Genomic DNA, 21533 nt, shown 5'->3' with positions numbered 1-21533 from the left:
TAGCCACCATGGGCCTTATTTAGAGTTTGGCGGATGGGAGATTCCATCAAAATCTGTATTACAAGTGTCATATGGTTTGATGCACTTGTAATACAACAGATGAGACATCCACCACGTTTGTGAAGGAGTATCCAATTCCACCAACCTCTAAATAAGGCCAGGTCATGAGAATGCAGACTCAATGATGTGGGCTGCGGAATTGTTCCCAGGGGTTGAAGGGTTGGCACTTCACTGGGAAGCAATTTGGCATGCTGTTTCTCTTCTATCCTCTTCTCCCAAATGGGTCCTTTGGAAGGCAATGTCAGCCTCTGGTTAGAATAGCACAAATATCTTAGTAGGGTATGTTCAGTGGGATGGTCTGATAAAGAGTACTTACAATGGCATCAGGTAATCCGAAACAACAAACGTAAAGACTTTCTGAAACTACAGCCAACCTCTGTACACCACTGACAGTTATTAAGGCATTAATGCTGAGAATCCTGAGTACACGCCAGTTAGACCTACCATCCTCTCCTATCCTACAGGATCTCCATTCCAGGGGTCACTTCTTGCAATGGACACCGTCTCATTTGTATAGTGCAATAATCAACAAACTGTCATCTTAAAACGTTTTGCTGACCACTAGATGACACTGGCAGGTCTTAGGATGGGAATCTAGTTCTGAAGATTGGATGACACTCTTGACTGATCATTACAACAAGGAGGCAAAACTAAAGTTCCTGTATTTTAAAGTTTTACATGATTGGAACTGGACCCCCCAGAAGTTGCATAGGGCTGGCCTTCTGTGGTGATGTGATACAGTCAGAATTATGTGAAGTCATCTAGAATGTTAGCCGACGCTATGTTGTCATTGTGTTGACTGTGGCAGTTTCTACCTCTGCCTTGGCTGCATCAGGGACGGCACTCTTCACTCCAGAATAAACTACAATACAAACCTACAACTGTGTACCTCCACATCTTTTCACTTTCTCCATCATTCAATGTGTCAGAGATGTATTTAGTCTGAATGGGATCTGGCACACAACCTTTTAACCCCTTAAGTGCCGCCGCCGGCCAACGGTCGTCGCGAGCACTACCTTGCCAGTACTGCGCACGACCGTTGGCCGACAGGCCAGCACCCGTTCTTCGAACGTTCAGCACTGGGCGCTGAACGTTCGACGATCCTATGAGGCTAAGGTGTCCCTGTGTCCAGGGTGATTGTTGACAAATCTGGTTTGTTATTACTATTGTTTAATCGGTGCAACTAGCTGTAATGCATTACATGTCCTCTGTAAGGAGACTTTCCAAGCATAGCCAAAGGTGGCTAGCAACTTCTGTGACAGCAGCCAAACTATGCCTACTACGACAATGGAGACAGCTTTTTATGAGTGGATGAACGATTATAGAGGATAGTCTATAGTGCAAGACTCTTTTATAAGATAAAATACCACCCTGAAGTTTTTAATCATATATGGAGTAACTTTATTGAAAAATTGGGACATGATTCCTTGTACATGTTCCCTAATGTACCCAACGGACATTACTAGGGAACAGCAAGAACATCCCTGAAATACTGCTCAATTCAATACACCCAAAACCTGCTTGCCAATGCATGACTACCCCACATTAATGAGTACTAGCACGCCATAACACCTTTAACTTGCGACAACAGTCGATTCGGCTTTGATAATTGAACACACACTTTCTTAGTATCACCTGGTCCCCATCCCTTGTTATATCATTCTCAAATTAATTTTCCCCGAAACCTTTCCTGTATATTTTCAGATTTTTAAAATCTTTTGCATCCTGCCTAGTTATGCCTAGTTGCTAGATCCTTGTTCAATATAATAGAGACAGTATGTTCTGATCGCCAGACGATTATGCACTGACATTTATTTTCTGAACTGTGGATAGTTATGACCTTGTCATGTTTCTTATCTGCTTCAATAACATTATTTTTACTGAAATGGTTTGCTTTTGTAACTCCCAATAACAGTGAAAAGTTTCTGTAAAAAGACAAAAAAGCAAGGTGAACCAAAATTAGAAATATCTCATTTAACAACCTCTAAAAAGGTCCTTACCTAGTTCACACATTACGAATACTAGTAGATAATATATAAAAGCATAATATTAATAGGAAATAATATTTTAAGGATAGGAATAATTACCTTTAAGATTTGTGGCTCGATTAGCTTTGAATTTTTGGTACTGTTGGCTCCCATGCTGATGATTGAAGAAACTGATCCTTTTAAGCTTCGAGCGGACGAAGGGCGGGATGATTTGCTGTCAACTAAAACATTATTTTCTTTAATTAATTATTTAATAAAATAGTGTTATATTTTTATCATTGAAATAGTATTTTCTATGGGTTTCTAATTTTTATAATAATCAAATCAAAATGCTCATGCCGCAGTAAATATAAGATACGCAGTCTCAAAATGTGGTCTATCAGTTGAGTCAAGCCTCATAGATGTGCTGAGTGTAATCATGGAATCCCAAGGCGTCACATTCATCCATATATAAGTAGACATGCAGGTAGTTTATTCGTATAATACCAGAGACAAAAAGACATGCACAGACTCTGTATAGATTGTTGAGAAAAATACTGGCCTGTTTTTCACCCACTTAAGAAGATATCAAGAATCCTCAAATACGCACTTCATAAAATGCTTAAGTGGGAACACATCATCAGAGACGCCCTAACATATGTGTGAATGTGTCTATGTTAGTGACTTCAGGGGGTTTATATGAACACATTTATTTGTCAAAGCAGAAATGCTATATGTGGTAGTGGTAGCCCATTGTCATTCTAACAATTACATTAAATCTGTCTAGTACTATATCCTTTTTTTATCATCTGGGGCTTTATCGCTCTTTATGAAATTACAATGAGATACAGGAAAAGAGAAGGAAATGATGGTCTTTATCTAAGTGAAGGAGATGGTAAAATATAGGTTAACCCATGGCTGACTATGTATAAAACTTTGACTCTTCCCGTAAATGGAGCTCATACGACTCCCAGGGCTTCCTCACTGCCCTGGCCGACTCATGCCCATTCATCCATGATCCTAACGACATCGACGGACTAGAACGAGATACTGCCTCCTGGCTAGAATCGGCTAGCGACCGATTTGCCCCCTAGTCAAATTCCCCTGTACTAGACATCAGAACTCTCACAGGTGGTTCTCCGACGATCTTAAAGCCCGGAAATTAAAAACATGCCAGTTAGAACGCATCTGGAGACATGACTATTCGGACTCAGCCAAACAATCCTATCTGGCCGCACGTAAAGATTTCAAAACAGCTATCCGTTCTGCCAAAATGGAACACTTCGCCAACAGGATCTCCCAGGCAACTGATAAATCTAAGGAGGTATTCAGAGTTTTGAATGAGTTAACCACAGATGACAGAACCCTTCCTGCCCAGACCCCCACTCAGGAGGCCTGTGATACTCTGAACTCCTTTTTCGTAGACAAAATCTCAAAAATCAAAAAATCGATCCCTCCACTCCCCCAACCGCCACCACCGGATAATTCATCCCACAACCCTTTGACCCTCACCTCCTTCCCTGTTCTAGATTCCACCTCCTTGTCAGAATTAGCCATTCGTGTGAAATCTGGTTCTCCGAATGATTGCTGCCCACCTTCTGTCCTGCGGAGTATCTGTCTCAACCTACCAGACACTGTCTTACATCTAATGAACAGATCTCTCTGCAGTGGCATCTGTCCTACTGCCTTTAAGGACGCCATTCTGGTACCTCTCCTAAAAAAAACAGGGGCGGACATGTCGGAGCCGCCAAATTATCGCCCCATCTCACTCCTTCCTTATTTTTCCAAACTCATGGAAGCCCATGTTACCCGCTGCCTGTCCAGCTTCATAGAAACCTCCTGCTATCTTGAGCCGAATCAGGCCGGCTTCAGACCTGCTCACTACACTGAAGCCGTTATTCTGGCAGTCCTTGACACACTCAGGAGCTGCGCGGACGCGGGAATTCCCCAGGCCCTCGTCCTACTGGATTTGTCGGCCGCGTTCGACACGTGGATCATAACATCCTTCTCCACCGCGTCGAGCAGGCAGGCATCCGGGGCGTTGCTCTTGAGTGGATCAAATCCTTCCTTACGGGAAGAACACAGGCGGTCCGTCTGGGCCCCTATACTGGTAAACAAACCCCCACGTCCTGTGGTGTCCCCCAGGGATCTTCCCTCTCCCCACTCCTCTTCAATATTTATCTCCGGCCACTCATTCAGTCACTCTCGAAATGGGACATCGTCTCCTATAATTATGCTGACGATCTACAAATCATTTTTTCCCTCAACTCACCACATGCTGTTAAAACCTTTCACGGAGCCATGATTCACATTCAACTCTGGATGAACCAGAACCAACTGGAGTTGAACCCCGGTAAAACTGAGCTCCTTCTTCCTGGGCTCAGCCACGTTTACTGGGTCCACAGTTCTGGCCGCCAGAGTTTGGACCCCCCACACCCCTGAAAAAACAGTAAAGAGTTTGGGTGTCATCATTGACACCGAACTCTGCCTCAGAGCTCAAGTTGGAGCGGTGGTTTCCTCCTGTATGTACCAACTCCGGAGGATCCGCAAAGTCCGTTACCTTCTTCCCCCTGCGGCACTCACCCAAACTGTCATCTCATTGGTACTCTCCCGCTTGGATTTTTCTAATGCCATCTACGACGGCCTACCGCAGTATCTTATACAACGCCTCCAAGTTGTCCAGAACCAGGCGGCCCGCCTGATTCATGGCACCACCAGATGGCAATCAGCTAAGCCTTTGCTTACGTGTCTTCATTGGCTCCCAGTCGATCTTAGGGTTGCCTTCAAGGTGGCATGCCTCACTTTTAAAGCACTTCACTGCCCTGGCCCCGTTTTCTTAAAATCCCTCATTCGCCCTCACTGTCCCACACACAATCTTCGATCAGCCCACCGAGATCTGCTGATCACCCCCAAGAGCAAAACCAAGAGATTCGGCGGTCGCCACTTCTCTCAGCTGGCTCCCGCACTTTGGAACCTTCTCCCTCTCCCCATCAAATCCTCCCTTTCCCTCCTGACCTTTAGGAAAATGCTGAAAACCCACCTCTTCCCCACCTCTGGTTAGATCTCGCCAACTCTGCTCCCTCCTCATCTATTCTGTCTATCAGCGCCAGGAAGCTTCGGTGTCAGCGCGCTTTATAAAAAAGCACTTAACATTCATGTTTTGACTATGAATAATCAGGATCTTACACTGTCAGTTAGAAAATAACTAGCAGTGGAATACTTGAAGTTCTGAATGAAGTGAAAAAATAAAGGTTACAATTATGTAGACTGCAACTATCCTAGCCAGTCCACAATTATTAATGTGTGAAAATAATATTGTACTGAGATTTCGGACCCAAATTGCAATTTAATCAAAGCTTAAAGCTAATAACAGAAGGGAAACCAAACCTAAGCACAAAGGAAAAATATTAAACCTATAGCAAAACCACCCATTAGTGAAACAAGCAAAAGCAGGACATCCACTGATGCTCCAAGGGTATGTTAGGTACTGGTTGTCACCTTTATTTCCTGTTTAAACGTATGTAAGTAGAACTTACTGCTACAGAATACTCTTTGTAAGTAGCCTCCCTCATGTATTCTGATCTACTGTTTCCCATTTAGCATCTTAATGATTCTTAAGTCCATGTTTATATTTCTTCTCAAATGTGATTTTGTTCTTTTGGGTATATTTGTCTTGTTGGCCTTCCTCCATCACGGTGAGAAGGGTCCTTTTAATCAAGCGAATTATCATTACCCTTTGCCTCAGCCACCTATTTCAAAAGGCCATTACCTATGAATAAACCTAAATAGGGATAATTATTAAATGTCTCAATAATGCAGCAATTTAGACTAATTGAAATAGTCAGGCCAACCAGAAAAGCACCTGGGGTTAACTGATTCAGGAGTTCCTCTGGAGTAAAAACGAATCAATTCTGCTCTTGCAACCACACGAACAAAACACAAACAATATATGCTACTGTATAGACTCTACAAGGGAAAATATCTTGCCAAGAGTCCTCCAAATGCTGTCTTTAGAACTGTGATACATTTGCAGCAGAGTTGATATTGCACAGAATTGAAGAAAATGTGTTGGCAATGGTTTCTTTTAACTCCTGTTCACCTTTAGTGCACAGATCTCTTTGCACAGAATGCTATCTTTAAGTACCTTCATACTTTGAGGCTTCATCTAGAACCAGAGTTTATCACCACCAACTGTAATGGTCAACAACGTTCTTTGAGGAGCTCTGCATCACATTAAGGAAGGCAAGAGCTCAAGGTCAGCAGGAAGTGGTCAGAATACAGGCCTCTATGACTCAGAGAAGCCAAAGTGACCGGTACTTGCATATAAGGTGTTCCTCTGCAGTCACAAATAATTACTCCAACGTAGAGTTGTCAGATAAGCATACATCCGGTGCAGTGTTAACGGAGATTCTGCAGGTCGCCTATAAGCTCCGGGGGTTTACTGGGAAAGGTAAATCTCTCCCATGAGGCAATCTGGTCAGCACGGAAAACGTGTGTGAGAAACAAGACAAAAGGGGAAATGGGGCATCACTGGTTCTTTCAAATGTCCGTTATAGCATATGCACTCTGGCTCAAGAGTCGTGCAAATTGATCAGAGAAAGAGATTAGATAGCAAACGTACAACCAGTATATTCACAGCGGGAGCTGTGCCTCATAATTTGGAGACCGTATACCCAACAGAAATGAGAAGGCACTCAATGGTTTCATACAATATTTGGTGACAGGCGGGTACACTTGCCAAAACTGCTTTGTTCAGGTGTCTTTTTAGGCATCACTGCCCATTGCTAGGACAAAGACCACCAATGCTCTCAGGATGGCATCTTTGCCGGTGCTGTTCGGGATCTGTCACGTAACATTAACTCTGACATTACAATGGGAAACGCCTGCTGTGTCTGACAAGGAAGGGTTCATCAACGGTGAAAGCAGATTACAAAACATAAGTCCTATATGCATTGTCTTTCCCAGTTAATGGCATAGGGGTGAAGGCTTTGTTTAGGTGCTAAAACGACTTTGTTTTAAAATAGAGATCGAACTCTCGCCCTAATTCTCAGGAACTCAATCAACAAGCAGACAATGAATACTTCTACGTTTCTAATTTTCTAATTTGATTAGTCATCCAATACTTACCCATTTTATCATTGAGGCCATTTTTCGACTTCAAGAGATGAGGCTGATCAAAGAACTCCTTTCTTTGAAGAAATGTCCCAAAATATAAGTAACGTTTCCAAAATATTTGAGGTGCAATATGTCCTAGAATCTATCTATAGAAATGGAAGGTCTAGTGTAGGTTTTAGTTTCATCAACGTTTATTCTTGTCTTCTAGCTCCTTCCCTTCCTCTTATTCAGAAGCTAGACCAATGCACAAGTTACTACATGTGTAACGATATAAGAGACATTAGTTAGTGATAGATTCCTTACCTTAGAATATCTCCAGGTGTCAGACTGGATCTGGAAATGTTTGCGTAGCAGTACCCTTGCGCGTCGGTAGGCGTCGTCTGCGGCTCCGTGTCCGTCGTCGTGGGCGCCGTGATGACGTCGTCGGAGTACTTAGACGCCGCCTCCACGTGCTGACGTCAGTTCTTAGACACAGCTTTTCCGCGACAAAAACGCAGAGCCATGTCAAAAAAACAACACTGGTGCCATTGAAACTAGGGCCCTGAAAGGGGATGACCTTAACCCTAGATCTCGGTTTGCAGAACAAGGAGGATGGGTGGGTTGGAAAGGAATCTATCACTAACTAATGTCTCTTACAGATATATCGTTACACAAGTAGTAACTTGTGCATCTGAAAGAGACACGTTAGTGATAGATTCCTTACCTTAGAATAGATACCCCAGCAATACCAACCCCGGTGGAGGGTCTGCGAACCAATAATCACACCAGAAAGTCCTGGAGGACGGAACGGCCAAAGAAGCCATCCCTCCGGACTTGGCTGTCCAGGCAGTAGTGTCTTGTGAACGTGTGCAGCGAGGCCCACGTAGCTGCCTGACAAATGTCCTGCAAGGCGACTCCTCGGCCCAGGGCAGTAGTAGTCGCCGTGGCCCGAGTGGAATGGGCCCTCAGCCCAACAGGAGGTTCCTTTTTAGCCATAGAGTAGTACGCTTAGATGCACAACACGATCCACCAAGAGATGGTCCATTTGTGCACCGCCCGTCCTTTCTTAGCGCCCACGTAACCAACAAAGAGTTGGTCATCCACCCGGAACTGGCGTGTGCGATCCAGATAGTATGAGAGCGCATGTTTTGGGTCCAGACGGTGTAGCCTCTCTTCCTCTTTCAAGGGATGCGGAGGCGGAAAGAAGGTGGGCAAGGTGATGGACTGCCTGATGTGGAAGGCCGTGACTACCTTGGGCAGGAAAGAGGGTTTTGTCCGCAACACAACCTTGTTCGGATGGACAGAAAGGAAAGGAGGTTTAGAAGATAGAGTCTGGAGCTCACTCACCCTCCTGGCAGAGGTGATGGAAACCAGGAAAGCAGTCTTCAGAGTAAGAAGGCAGATAGGACAGTTGTGAAGTGGCTCGAAGGGAGCGCACATCAGAAAAGTAAGAACCAGGTTTAAGTCCCACTGAGGCATCACGAAGGGAACAGGTGGAAACGTGTGTGTGATGCCCTTCAGAAAACGATTAGCAATAGGGGACTTGAACAAAGATGGTTGATCAGGCAGCCTTAGAAAGGCTGAAAGGCCAGAAAGGTAGCCCTTGATAGTGCCCAGAGCAGAGCCCTGCTGGGCAAGAGAAAGAAGGAAGTGAAGAACCTCAGAAAGAGGGGCAGAGAGAGGATCCACAGCCTTTGCTGTGCACCATGCCACAAATCTGTTCCACCTGCAGGCGTATACCGACTTAGCGGAGGGACGCCTGGTCGCCAGAATGATATTACAGACTTCAGGAGGCAAGTCAAATGGCCTCAACTGTCGCCGGTCAATCTCCAAGCATGGAGGTGGAGACTGGACAGGTTCGGGTGGAGGACCGTCCCCTGCTGCTGCAGACAAACCGGGGGATCGATTGACATACTGGGTAGCTCGGGATACCAGTACCTTCGTGCCCAGTCCGGAGCCACAAGGATGACTTGGGCCCGGTCGCGTTTGATCTTCTTCAACACTTTGGGCAGAAGTGGTATAGGCGGAAAGGCGTACAACAGACCGCAACTCCACTCGCGACGAAAAGCGTCTCCGAGCAAGTGCCACCTTGGAAATTCCAACCCGCAGAATTGATGACATTGCGCGTTCTCTTCTGTGGCGAATAGATCTAACCAAGGCTCTCCCCACTGCTGAAAGAGGCCTTGCACCACGTCCGAGTTCAGACGCCATTCGTGATCCATCATGCACCTTCGGCTGAGCTCGTCCGCCCTGGCGTTCAGAGAACCTGCCAGGTGTTGAACCATCAGGGACACGCCCTGATGTTCCCGCCACTGCCAGAGGCGCAGAGCCTCCTAGCATAGGGTCCACAACCCCACCCCGTCCTGTTTGTTGCAGTACCACATGGCGGTGGTGTTGTCCGTGAACACCTGCACTACACTCCCTCGGACAGAGGGGAGGAATGCTTTCAGTGCAAGACGAATCGCCCGCAGCTCCAAAATGTTGATATGGAGCCGGGACTCCGCCGGAGACCAGAGGCCTCTGATCTCCACCTCTCCCACATGGCCTCCCCGGCCCTGGAGGGACGCGTCCGTCACAACTACGTGCTCCGGTTGGGGAAGGGAGAGGGATCTACCGCTGACCCAATCGCAGTCCATGAGCCACCACTGCAGCTGTCTCGCAGTGCCCTCCGAGATCAGGACATGGTCGGACAGGTTGCCCTGATGCTGGGCCCACTGAAACTTCAGGTCTCACTGCAGAGCCCGCATCTGCCAACGGGCGTGATGCACCAGAAGGATGCAGGAAGCCATCAGCCCCAGAAGCCGCAGCGTCAACCTGACAGAGACTCGGGATAAAGGCTGAAAGATCGTAATCAGAGCCTGAATATCCAGAACCCGCTGCTCGGGGGGATAAACCCGAAACTGCGTCGAGTCGAGAACCGCTCTGATGAAGAGGAGCTTTTGAGAGGGACACAGGTGTGACTTCGGCACGTTAATGGAGAACCCCAGCAGGTGCAGGAGATCCCCCGCCATCTGGAGGTGGCTGACGACTGTCTGTTTCGAGCCTGCCTTCAACAACCAGTCGTCGAGGTAGGGGAAGACTGAAACCCCTAACCTGCGCAGATGAGCTGCGACCACCGCCATCACTTTCGTGAACACCCGTGGGGCGCTGGTAAGGCCGAAGGGGAGCACGGTAAACTGAAAGTGCTCGTGGCCTACCGTGAACCGCAGGTAGCGCCGGTGGGCCAGCAGGACGGGGATGTGGAAATAAGCGTCCTGCAAGTCCAACGCTACCATCCAGTCTCCTGGGTCCAGGGCAGCTAAGACCTGAGCCAGTGTCAGCATTTTGAACTTCTCCTTCCGGAGGAAGCCGTTGACGTTCCGTAGGTCCAAGATAAGGCGTAGGCCCCCTTTGCCCTTCTTGGGTACCAGAAAGTAGTGGGAGTCACAACCACACCCTTCTGGCACAGGAACGCGCTCGATAGCCCCTTTGGCCAAGAGGGCCGTAACTTCCTCCTGATAGCGGGGGTATTGCGGTGGCATGGCTGGAGGTGTCGTCTCGAAGGGGAGGGAGTAGCCCCTTTGGACGATTTGCAGCACCCACCTGTTCGATGTGATGTGACAGTGCGCCAGTGGGAGTGGTGATGGCAAACCCTGCCCCTCACTGGCGTCACATGGGCCTGAAAGCACGGACTAGGAGGGTTTTGAGGCGGATGCTGCGGGGGAAGGTGTGGACTGGCCTCGCCGTTGTCCCCGACTGCCTCCACAGCGATTTCCACGGCCGTCACCGTGTTGTATGTTAGTCTGCGGTGCGTGGCTGGTAGCACGTGTGAGGGCCCCCCTTCCTTGGCCACGAAAGGAGCGAAAGGCACCCGTTTGCTGGCGCAGGCCGAGAGGCCCAAGGACTTGGCCGTAGCCCTGGAGTCCTTAAAGCGCATGGTCTGCCTTGTCGCCAAAGAGGCGACGGCCATCAAACGGCATGTCCATCAGTATATTTTGGACATCCGCTGAAAAGTTGGCGGACCTCAATCAGGCGTGGCGACGAATCGCCACCGTCGTTGCCATCGCTCTGCCCAGTGAGTCGGTGGTATCCAGCCCACACCGGATGGAAACGTGCCGCATCTCGACCCTCCGCAAGGGCTTGGGCGAGTTTAGCCTTGACCTCCGCCGGGCATTGTGGCAGCACGTCCGCGATCGTGTCCCACAGGGAGTGGGTGTAACGGCCCAAGAGGCATGCGGTGTTGGAAGACCGCAGTCCCAAACTAAGCGAGGAGAATATTTTCTTTCCATAATTCTCATACCTCTTGGATTCCCGATCAGGCGGAGCCGACGGGAATGCGGTCTGGGAATTAGAGGCCTGGATGACCAGGATCTCAGGGGTGGGGTGGGTGGACAGGAAACAAGGGTCACCCGGAGCCGGGCGGTGGCGTCTGGCCACGTTCCTATCTACAGGCTGAACTGTAGCGGGCCTGGACCAAGTGCCCCAAAGAACGTCAGTCAAGGCCTCATTAAACGGCAGCAGAGGCTCGGTTGAGCTTGACTGCGGTTTAAGGACCTCAGTGAGGAGATTAGTCCTCACGGCCGCGACGGGGAGCTCAAGGCCCAAGGCCTTGGCTGCCTGCGTCAACACCACACTGAAGGTTACCCCCTCCTCCGTAGCCACGCTAGGAGGCGAGACAAAACCAGTGTCTGGTGAGGTGTCCAGACCACTGGCATCCCCAAGTCCACCTGTCTCGTCCTCCTGGGACTGACACTCACGTGTCAGAGGGTCCTCAGACCCCTCCCAATACTCCTCCTCATCACCCATCTCCTGGTACTCAGGGTCGACAAATGATGGGGCCGGTTCATTGAAGTAGAACTCCCCAAGCGGCGTCGAGAGCGGCGCCGCTTCGGCGCCGGAACGGGGTCGAGGGAGGTATTGGGGACGGCGCCGGAGGTGACACCTGTGGAACCGGCGCCGGTGAGGTCGTCAGGTCGACCGGGGACGATCCGGATGCCGATCCAGTGGGGCCCGAAGGCGCCGGCCCCGAAGGCGCCGGCGGCGTCGGGGCCGAAGAACCCACCGGCGTCGGGCCGAAGCACCTGACCCCGCTAGGAGCTGTGATGGCTCCACCCCCGCGACCGGTCCCTCGACCTCCGTCCGGACCAAGACCTCTCATGGCGCAGGGCCGACTGACGGAGCTCGAGCCGCTTGTGGGACCGCTCCCGCCTAGCTTTCGAGGTTAAGGCCCGACAGTCGGAGCAGGCCTTGTCGTCGTGATCGACGCCGAGACAGTGGAGACACCGACGGTGAGAGTCGGTGACCGACATCAGTCAGTCGCAGTCCCCACAAGGCTTGAAACCTGGCATCCCTATCGGCACCGATCGGAGTCGAAGACTCTAAGAATGATCAAAAAGATCTCAAAAAAGTTTAGTCAAAAAGTGACTAAGGTACCACTTTTTCCGGATCTGAAAAAAGAAGAACTGACGTCAGCACGCGGAGGCGGCGTCTAAGTACTCCGACGACGTCATGACGGCGCCCACGACGCCAACGACGGACGCGGAGCCGCAGACAACGCCTACCGATGCGCATGGGTACTGCTACGCAAAACATTCCGGATCCAGTTTGTCGCCTGGGGATATTCTAAGGTAGGGAATCTATCACTAACGTGTCTCTTTCTGATCCAGATTTCTAAAAGATAGGAGCATCTCTCCAAACTACTGTACTGTTTATGCTTTAAGGGCTGTATTATATATGTTGTAATCTGAGGTGGACTGCAGAAGGCACATGGAGATTACCCACAAACTCACCACAGTTCAGGTTACTTCGATGCTTAGGTTTACAGAGGTAGCTCGGATGCAGAGCTGTGACATTTATTCACCCTGACGGGCATTTCTGCCCAACACGTTCTATAATGAGAACATGCACTAGCTTAGTGGACTTTACAGGAGGACCATCTCATAGATGTTCCAGTTGTGAGCTGGAGCCTAATTCCTTGATTGCACGCAGTATTTCTGGCCTGCGCTGAGAATGGTATGGCTATCTTGGCCATCAGCAAACCAAAGTAACCAAACATGTAAGATATGTGGAGAACATCAAGTAAACAAAAGAGCATGGTGCATGTGTATCAGATTAACTCAAAACGTTGTGACCAGTAAGGTATCACAAAATGGGTCATTGTAAGCGAAGGGAAGATGAAAGAATAAAAAATGAGGACATGTACATTAATGCAACTCAAAGCTGTAACATGGAAAGTTGAAATACGGATATTGTGCAACTGCAGAAATATCAGTCAAAGGATCGGATGGGTACATTACTGAAGCATGGTATAAGAAAGCAAAACTATGCTCTTCTGGGCCTCGTTAGAGGTGCTATATAAATCCTACAACAGAATAAACAAGCATTTGCAATGCAACGGTCTCGCATTTGTGAGAGTTAGAGCTATTGGTCTTGTAAATGACAATGTCTTTTAGCCATATGTTTTTGTTCGGAGTGGATGAATCATGTGGTGTGAAGAGGAATTATGTGGGTTGAATTGGTATTGTTAGTTGTGTGGTGTGGAGTGGATTTGTGTAGTGGAATTCAGTGGCATAGTGTGCAGTGGGATTGTGTGGATATTAATTATGTGTTATTGAGCATACTGGAATTATATGGAATGGGATTGTGAGTTATGAAGTGTGATTATGTGTAATGGTATTTTGTGTTGTGGTGTGGTATGTCGTGGAGTTTAATTATTTGGTGTGTTGTATTTTGTGGCATGATGTGGAATTTGGTGCTATGGATTGGATATATGTGGTGTGTTGTGTAATTGTGTTGTTGAGTTGAATGAAGTGGTTTGGTGTCCAATTATGTGGTGTGAAATGGAAAGGTGTGGAGTTGAATTGTGTGGGGTGAAACTGTAGAGTTGAGTAGAATTATGCTGCTTGGAATTGTGTGGCATAGTCTGTAGTATCTATGTGGAGTGTTGCTATGTGACAGTGGTTTATGTGGGCTGTATTTATGTGGTATTGTGTAGAGTATAATTCTGTGCAGTTGAATGATGTTGCGTGTAGTGGTATGATGCTGTGTTATTTATTTCATGCTAAAACCTCATTTTAGGTTAGGTGATGTCACACTATGTTATTGAAGTCACCCTGCCATATATTACTACCTGGTCACAGTCTCTATGTTGAGGCCACAGCGGGAATGAACACCTGGGAACAAAACACTGGCAGCTCTGCAGATTAATGCGCTTTTCATGTAACATACCACTGAGCTTGTCAACGCTGTACACATAACTCTGCTACACAGAGACACAAACCAGAGCAGAAAAAAGTACCTCTTGCGCCAAATAAATACACTCTACCCCTACTTCGGTCTTCGGAGAGTACCATTTAAACGTGAAGTGCTTGTTAGGTAAAGTAATTCCCATGTAACTTTTAAACAAAAAAAGAAACACCCAAATAAACAAGTACTGTCGCCAGTTAATGGATATGGCGCTTAACAGTGGCGTAGGAGTGCTTCGAACCGCATCTATTTTTCACAGGAAGTGGACACGAGGCACAAGGAAATGTAGTGATCTGTCCACTACCGCACATTTGAGTGAATTGAGTAAGTGTGGAGCAGAGTAAAACAATCACAGAAGACACAGGCCCACATGCATCAAGCATTTTTGGAGTCGCAAACGGTGCGATTCCTTAAAATCGGCCGTTTGCGATTCCAAAAGTGCTGTTTGGGATGCATCATGCTATTTTAGAAATCGCAACTTTTTTGCGATTTCTAAAATTGCGATAGCATATAAGAAATCGCAATTTTGCGATTTCTTAAATGCTATGCATCATTTCCAAAAAATTTGCGATTTTTCAAATTGGAAGTGCAAATTACCGCGAAGTTCAACCTCGTGGTAATTTGCGAAATTGTTTAAAAATGCACAAAAATGCATTTTTTAAACTGTTAAGTTACAAACACACATGTCCTTAGGACATGTGTGTATGTAACTTCTACTGAAAAGTATATTTCATGGGTGCAGGGGGGGTCATTTAGACCCCCCTCTCCACCCTTGAAATGGATTGATGAATTGCGATTTCAAATTGCGAATTCACAATTCCCATTCATTCCTATGGGCATTTTGGCCCATAGGAATGAATGGGAATTGCGAATTCGCAATTTGAAATTCTCATTTTTTATGCGATTCGGTAAAAATAGCGATTTTTACCGAATTGCATAAAAAATGAAAAAATAATCATGCATAGGCTTTTGCGATTTCTAAATTGCGAATCGCTATTTTTCGCAATTTAGAAATCGCAAAAGCCGTTATTGATGCATGTGGGCCACAATGCACAAATCGTTTTTGAAAAATGTGTTTAATATTCCACGGATCTTGTGCAGATTTGTAAACATTGTCAAAATTGTCAACATTTATGTGACACCTTTGGCAGCAGTGATAAGACAGTATGGGTTTTCAATAGTGTATTACGCGGATGACACACAGGTAGTTATTTCAGTCACCAACAAAGTGGAGGAAACTGCCACCCGCTTCAATAACTGCATGCGCCACGTTAATTCGTGGATGCAATCCAACTGCCTTAAACTTAATGGCAGTAAGACCGAAGTATTGATGCTGGGCGCTAATCCCATTGCTTGGTCCCCAAACTGGTGGCCCTCAGAGCTTGGTGAGTGTCATACACCCGTGTCAAAGGTCAAAAACCTCGGGATGACCTTTGACTGTAGATTGACATTTGACAGCCAAATTAACTGCCTTTCTTCCAGCTTCTGGTTTATTCTTAGAATGATCACAACGAAGTGATCAGTTCGCAAGGACATTACAACGCAATTAGAACCTCGCAATAACGTTTACATCGCAAGGCACAGCAACGCTTAAACGTTTACATCGTAATACATAGCAACGTAAGCCTCAACAACGCTACTTTACGATGTAAACGTTAATGCGATGTTCTAATTGGCTGCATTGTATACATTCACGCTCCAAATACAGTCATTAAAAGACAGGAAAGTAAGCGCACTGTCACGTCACGCTCCGGCACAAAAGTAAAATTGACTGCATTCTACACACGCTCCAAATGAAGTCATAAAAAGACGGAAAAGTAAGCGTGATGTCACATAGTGGCACAAAAGACGGGAAAGTACGTTCGATGCCATGCTCCGGCACTAAAGTTAAAATAACTGCATTGTAAGCAGTGTTGGAAAGTCAATTAATACAGTCAAGCTAATACAGTCACGCTGTTCAAATTGACTGCATTGGAAGCTCGGTGTTCAAATTGACTGCAACATTCCTCTGTTCTAATTGACTGCATTGTAAGGAGTGTTATAATAAATAAATAGCAGTGTCTATTAATACAGTCATGCGATATTATTGTAAGGTGTTTCGTGATGGGTGGATAGATGGATGAAAGGGTGGGTAGGTGAAGGGTGGGTAGGTGAAGGGTGGGTGGGTGAATGATGGGTGGATGGATGGATGAAAGGGTGAATGCATGAAGGGTGGATGCATGGTGGGTGAATGGATGGATGAAAGATCGTGGATGGATGAAAGGGTGGGTGGATGAATGACGGGTGGATGGATGGATGTGTGAAAAGGTGGGTGGATGAATAATGGTTGGATGGATGGATGAAAGGGTGGGTGGATGAATGATGGGTGGATGGATAGATGTATGAAAAGGTGGGTGGATGAATGGTGGGTGAATGGATGGATGAAAGGATGGATGAAAGGATGGATAGATGAAAGGGTGGATGGATGAAAGGGTGGATGGATGAAAGGGTGGATGGATGAAAGGGTGGATGGATGAAAGGGTGGATGGATGGATGAAAGGGTGGATGGATGAATGAAAGGGTGAATGGATAAATGAAAGGGTGAATGGATAAATGAAAGGGTGGATGGATGAAAGAAGGGTGGATGGATGAAAGAAGGGTGGATGGATGGATGAGAGGGTGGGTGGGTGAATGAGAGGGTGGGTGGATGAATGGATGGATGAAAGGGTGGATGGATGAAAGAAGGGTGGATGGCTGAAAGGGTGGATGGATGAAGGATGGGTGGATGGATAGATGAAAGGGTAGATGGATGAATGAAAGGGTGGATGGATGAATGAAAGGGTGGATGGATGAATGAAGGATGGGTGGATGGATGGATGAAAGGATGGGTGGATGGATGGAAGGTTGGATGGATGGATGTTTGAAAAGGTGGATGGATGAATAATGGGTGGATGGATGGAGGATGTATGGATGGACGGGTGAAAGGGTGGATGAATGGATGGATGAAAGGGTGGATGGATGGATGTGTGAAAAGATCGGTGGATGAATGATGGTTGGATGGATGGATGGATGAAAGGATGGGTGGATGAATGATGGGTGGATGAATGCCTGCACTCCAGCATTCTTTAGTGCTTGGAAACATTGCTGGGGGTTTCCTACAGGCAGTGCTTAATTTGTAAAATATTAAGTGCAGGTGCTCAAATGTTTGTCGGAGGCCACACCTACTTTTCTCTGGCTCCACCCACATCTTCAACTGGCACTGCTAAAAGTCAGATGTAATATATACCTAACCTGATCCGAATATCAGCAAGGGAGCCTTCCTCATAGTAAGGTTTTGATGGGAGGTTCCCCTGCCCTGTGAACATTTTGAAAAAGATTAACTCAAAAGTGCATTTAAAGCCCAATTTTGGAATAATGAGCTAAAATCACTAATGCATTGAAAAGGGAGAATTTCAGTGCTGTGTGAGCTGATTTGGGGAAAGGATAATACTGGGGCAGGGTATGCCATTTTTAACAGAGTCTATGAGTTCTAAGGTACAACTTTTACATAGCTTATGTGACAAAATAAACCAAAACATTTTTTAGGGCGTTTGCATGCAGCTCTTTGATGACAGACTAGTTAATAGCTTGCTGTTCTATGATAGGATTTTAACTTACAAACTGCAAGTAACATAACGATCTCTCTGACAGAAGCAGTAACACACTGACCTATTTTACATTATATGCACTTTATGCACTTTTTGATGTGCATGGTAAACGTTCTTTCCAGCAGGTATACAACCCTGTACTACCTTTCAAGCAGTCACAACTTTGTCCACTGTCTTTTGGCAAAGCACACACTACAGAAATACCACAAACATACAAAGGGGGTTCTTTATTTACCTTGGTCTTGTCTGGTACCCTACTCCTTTGGCTATTGGGTCCCTGTCCTTTTTCTTTTGAGCCTTGTTCACCACTGCCAGCCTGAAGGGGCAGCATGCTTAGTCTTTGGTGATGGGGTTATGTTTGTGCCAAAGGAAGAGCTCCAAGAGAAGATATACCTCAACCACGAGCTTGAGCGAGTGGAGGGCAGCCTCTTCTTTCTGTATTCACATAGCTCTACCTTCCCACCTTGAGTTGTGTGCCTGCACATGGACACAGAAGTCCGAAACAAAGAGATGGGACAGAGTGAGCACATCTTCTCCTAGTGGCCCATGCAGGACTGCATGCCACTGACAGTGCCACAGCCCATGCCCAGTCGGCAGAATCAGATTTTGACGAACAAAACTTATTGAAGGTGTAATGCACGAGCAGGAAATTGCACAGTGGATTAGGGAATTCTTGGGCTCTTTGATCTCTACGAGCACTCAACCAGCCTCCCCCCTCCCATGTACCCCAAGAAGCCAGTTGCCTTCTCCTGTATTGAGTGTACCTGTAGGCTAACTTACCTAAAGGGATCAGCCTAAGCGTACAATAGCAGATTCCACTAAAGGTTCCATATATGCCTACATTTCAAGGTCAAATGATTTTCCCCTTAATCGGTCATACCTTCCTATTTGCTAAGAAGTAATGTGTAACTCTCAACAAATAAAATTAAAATATGAAATAAAAAGTGAATACCATCTTGCTGAATTGGAAAATGAAGACCACATCTAAACGAATGAACTACGGTCATGTTAAGTGCCAAAAACAGTTTAATACTGCGATGCAAGTGACACTAACCAGCTTAGTCAACCCATGCAATACATCAAAACACACTGTACAAGCCAATAGGGATTCCAAAGACACTGTCTCTTATTGCAATTCCACACAATATTTACACTTTAAATATTGATTTTAATGTATAGGTATACGTATACGGTTGGGTTGGACCGAAAATGCAATTCTCTATTCCCACCCCTATTCAACTATTCTCAACCAAGGAAATATCCCATGTCTCTTTAGAGAGACAGCAATAAATAGAAAACAGTGATCAGATGCACTTCTGCAACCATGCTAATCACTGTGGGTGATATCATGGAAAGAAGTGCGCTCAGAAAGCAGTGGAGAAACAAAACGGGTTAAGAAACAGAAGGAGAGTCGTCTCACATCGTTGTTCACAATCTGCCATTTTTTCTTGCATGTGGCTAATTTTCTATCAGAAAAAAAGGTTCAATAATATTGCGGTTATAATAATGATGCTAATTTGTAGAACTGACCCATCCTGATATCCACAGGGGTGGCATCAATGAAGTTGTTCTATAGTCGGAATTGGATTTCATTGTTATGTTCTAAGCATAAACTTTTAGGTCACATAGTGCTGCCTTCATCTCCCTAGCTCTTATCTTAATTTCCTTCCTGAATGGCTTAATACTGTGACATGCGCCTTCAAAACAGCTGCACTATCAATGGGGGTTTGCTAAGGGGGCTTCTCTATCTGTACGACACTGAATATGTAGCTTAAGATGTTCCTGTGACCCTGTCACCTCTATCTATCAATAGAACAATCCAGTGGTTCTGTTTCAAGACAGCGCTCTTCTTCAGTACTGTGATTGTAGATTATTTATTACATACCTCACTGCTTATGTCATATCTAGAAATTCACTGTCATTTCTATGCACAGATTGGGGTTAGATGGGATTGGATTCCTGACATAGCATAGAAATTATTCTATGTCTCAAAATTAGCACAATATGCGAAAAAGAAGAATCGCTTCTCCTGAAACCAGCAGACAAACAGTCTGATTTACCTAATTTCTGTAGTGCTCACGTGGCTGGGTTTGGACAAGTGCACGGGTTCAGGCACCACTGGCGCACTTCAATCATTAGGATGTTAGTAGCACAAGTGGTGAGTTGAGGTGGGTAGCAGGTAGCAAGTGAAATGACGGTTGTATAACCTTCAAGGCAAACAATGCAGCCCAGACGAACTGCCTACACGAGTAACTCACCAGTGAAGGTGGGTGTCCCTTGGCCTGCCTCATACCAGTAATACTGAACTCAACAAGCAAAAATTACAAATACATATTTATTTTTGCCCCACACATTGCATTTCTTACCCAGAATCATGTACACATAACTACCTTCCTTTATGTTCAGGAACGTCACGATAATCTGTTTTCAGAGTCCCTGGGGATGAATGCATTTACCACAACTCTTGTGAAGCCGCGCTCCGCCCCCCAGTGACTGCTCCCCCAGATTGTGCGCAGTTATGTGTCTGGAGTGCGTCATTACCGTAAAGGTAGGCCGCATTTTCCACAGGGCCCTGTTTGAGTGAGAATGGGGCACGGGTGCAGCTGGCACTGGATTAGAGGGCAGGTGGCAGGAAGGGTGGTGTTGGGGTGTGTGGAGGGGAGAAGAAGGCATGGGGGGACCCTTCCATTAACATACTGTGTGAACCGTGCACAACAAGTGACCAAATCAATCCAGGCATCGTGGCTACTTTGATCGGCGGCTGGCTGGCTACCATGACTTGGCCGGTGGTGGTGACAGGTGAGCCTCAGAGCATGCCATTATCAATACAAACGAGAAAAGTAATTGTGCTCAAACAGTGAATATTATAGTGCACAGAAGGGGCCAGTCTTCGAGTCTAGCCTCAGGATGCCTGTATTGTAGTTCGACTTCGAACCCTGTGCAATGCGGTCCTAAGTGCGTCTGTAAATGTCGTTTCTACCGGTCTAATTGTTAACACTTCAAAACTGTTCTTTGTGCCCTGCAGGAAGCACAGTGCACGTCTTTGCAGGAGGGTGAAAGTGTAAAGCGCGACGGAAATGTACAGGCCCAGCTATGTGGAACCTCTGCCTGAAAGGGGCACTAACGTCTCATATATACGCATCGGGGGAATAAACGTGAACATTTTACCGCATCGAACATGAAGAGACGAGACCAGGGAATGACTGACATGTTTGGAGTGCGCGTCAAAGAGGAATGATAGTTATGAATGCCGCCTACCCCAGGCCAAGCCTCGCTGGCCCTCACCTGGTGAGCTATGTACAGTAGTAGTCTACATCTTCTCCACCAAGTCATCCCACTTCAACGTCGTCCAGGTCCCATTCCCGATACTTTCAAGGGCGGCGTTTAAGTTCAATCATCAGTTACTCGGGTGGTGAGCAGGACGACGCAGTGCTAGGGCATGGCATGGCAAAATGAAAGCAGTGAATGCGCCGCATTCAATTACAAAATCTGCGCACGCATCACTGCCTCTGCCACTGGGCGGACAACACTGATCTGAGGCCGCTGGGCCAGCCCGGAAGTC

General features: G+C 46.6%; 1 protein-coding gene across 1 annotated transcript in view; it reads right to left on the bottom strand.

Annotated features, from left to right (window-relative positions):
• Positions 1-21533, bottom strand: part of EFCAB7 (EF-hand calcium binding domain 7) — a 413197-nt gene that overhangs the window by 207669 nt on the left and 183995 nt on the right. The window contains 1 exon segment of the mRNA XM_086953570.1: positions 2148-2269. Within this exon segment, the coding sequence (XP_086809696.1) occupies positions 2148-2269 (122 nt within the window).

The sequence above is a fragment of the Lissotriton vulgaris genome, chromosome 1_1, assembly GCF_964263255.1.
Source record: "Lissotriton vulgaris chromosome 1_1, aLisVul1.2, whole genome shotgun sequence".
Classification (NCBI taxonomy): Eukaryota; Metazoa; Chordata; class Amphibia; order Caudata; family Salamandridae; genus Lissotriton; species Lissotriton vulgaris.
This window is presented reverse-complemented; position numbering and strand designations above follow the sequence as displayed.